The sequence below is a fragment of the Terrapene carolina genome, unplaced genomic scaffold, assembly GCF_002925995.2.
Source record: "Terrapene carolina triunguis isolate 2854851 unplaced genomic scaffold, T_m_triunguis-2.0 Scaffold833, whole genome shotgun sequence".
NCBI lineage: Eukaryota > Metazoa > Chordata > Testudines > Emydidae > Terrapene > Terrapene triunguis.
In genome coordinates this window covers 1,586,090-1,587,459 of record NW_020665184.1, presented here as the reverse complement: position 1 = coordinate 1,587,459, position 1,370 = coordinate 1,586,090, and the positions used below count along the sequence as shown (strand labels likewise).

At 64.2% G+C, this 1,370-nt stretch overlaps 1 protein-coding gene across 1 annotated transcript in view; it reads left to right on the top strand.

The window, feature by feature from the left end:
• CACNA1A (calcium voltage-gated channel subunit alpha1 A) overlaps nucleotides 1-1,370 on the top strand; it is a 140,676-nt gene that overhangs the window by 82,953 nt on the left and 56,353 nt on the right. Inside the window, exon 24 of the mRNA XM_026660587.2 lies at nucleotides 654-713. Coding sequence (XP_026516372.1) covers nucleotides 654-713 — 60 coding nt within the window. The remainder of the gene's footprint in view (nucleotides 1-653; nucleotides 714-1,370) is intronic.

Below are 1,370 nucleotides of genomic sequence, written 5' to 3'. Positions count from 1 at the left end.
TGCAGCCCCCTCTGGGGTGGGGCACAGCAGCTGTTTAACAGCCAGGCGCCAAGGCAGCACAACATGCTGGGTCAGGAAGTGAAGGAGAATCCTCTGTCTGCCTGTAACTGCTGAGGGGGAGTTTGAGGGAGATGGAACAGAGAGGACCCATGTTGGTGTCTGACTAGGACACCGGGGTTCCCACCTGGACACTTGCTGGGAGTGCCCGGGGTATCTATGACCACAGGTTGCACCCAGCCTAAGAGTATGAGTGGGGACCCTAATGGCACAGGGGGGCTGAAAACCCCATCCCCATGGAAGCACCCACCAGAGACCCGTGGGGAGATGCGACACCTGCACTCCATAGGCCTGGCGTTGCTCCTGGAGGCCAGGGACTAGGCAGCACAGGGTTGGGAATGGGCTATCGCTGGTCTGAATCTGGGCCGTTCCCCTTGGAACACTTAGTTGGTGGTTTCTGCGCGCTGTGAGCCTGGTGGGTCTCAGACAGCCTCCTCAAACCACTGCTGGAAGAGACACTGCCTGGCCCCCTTGTGCCAGCCTCAGCCGGGGATCCCGGCTGCAGTGTGATTAAGGCAGGGTCTCCTCCTGCCCTGGGGTGCTAGCAAGAGGAGCCAGAGGGGCGTTTGAGATCCTCCCTCTCTTCTCCCCCAAAGGTTCTGCGCTATTTTGACTACGTCTTCACGGGTGTCTTCACCTTTGAGATGGTCATTAAGGTGAGTCCGGCAGGGACCGGGGCTTGGGCCGTATCGCGGGGAGGGGAGGACTTACCCACTGCAGCCAGGGCAGGCGATCTCTCCAGTGTCTGACCCAGCCACCAGCCCTGTGGGTTCCCCCTGATGCTGCTGCACAGAAAGGACGAGCTCACCCGCCCATGCTACCACCCCAGGTGGGGATCAGTCTAACAGGGCGGACACTGTGTGTATGGACCACCCGTCAGTTCTTCCCCGGGGGGGCCTCCAGCCTGGGAGGAGGGGATGGAGTGGCCTGGTAGGTCTGGAGCAGGGGTCTCAAACACGCGGCCCGCGGGGTGATTTTCTGCGGCCCATGAGCCCCCCAGTGTTTACCAGAGCGGCCGGACGAGCCCCTCCGCCTCCCCTTCCCCATGTTCCAGCCTCTTGCGGGGGCAGGGCAGACAGGCAGGGAGCCTGCCCTGCCCCCGGTACGTGCCGGGCCAGATCCTGCCCCCCGAACCCCTCCTGCAGCTGAACCCCCTGCCCTGAGCCCCCTGCCGCACCCTGCACCCCGACCCCCTGCCGTACCCTGCACCCCTCCTGCACCCTGACCCCTGCCCTGAGCCCCCTGCTGCACCCTGCACCCCTCTTGCACCCCAACCCCCTGCCCTGAGCCCCCTGCCGCACCCTGCACCCTGA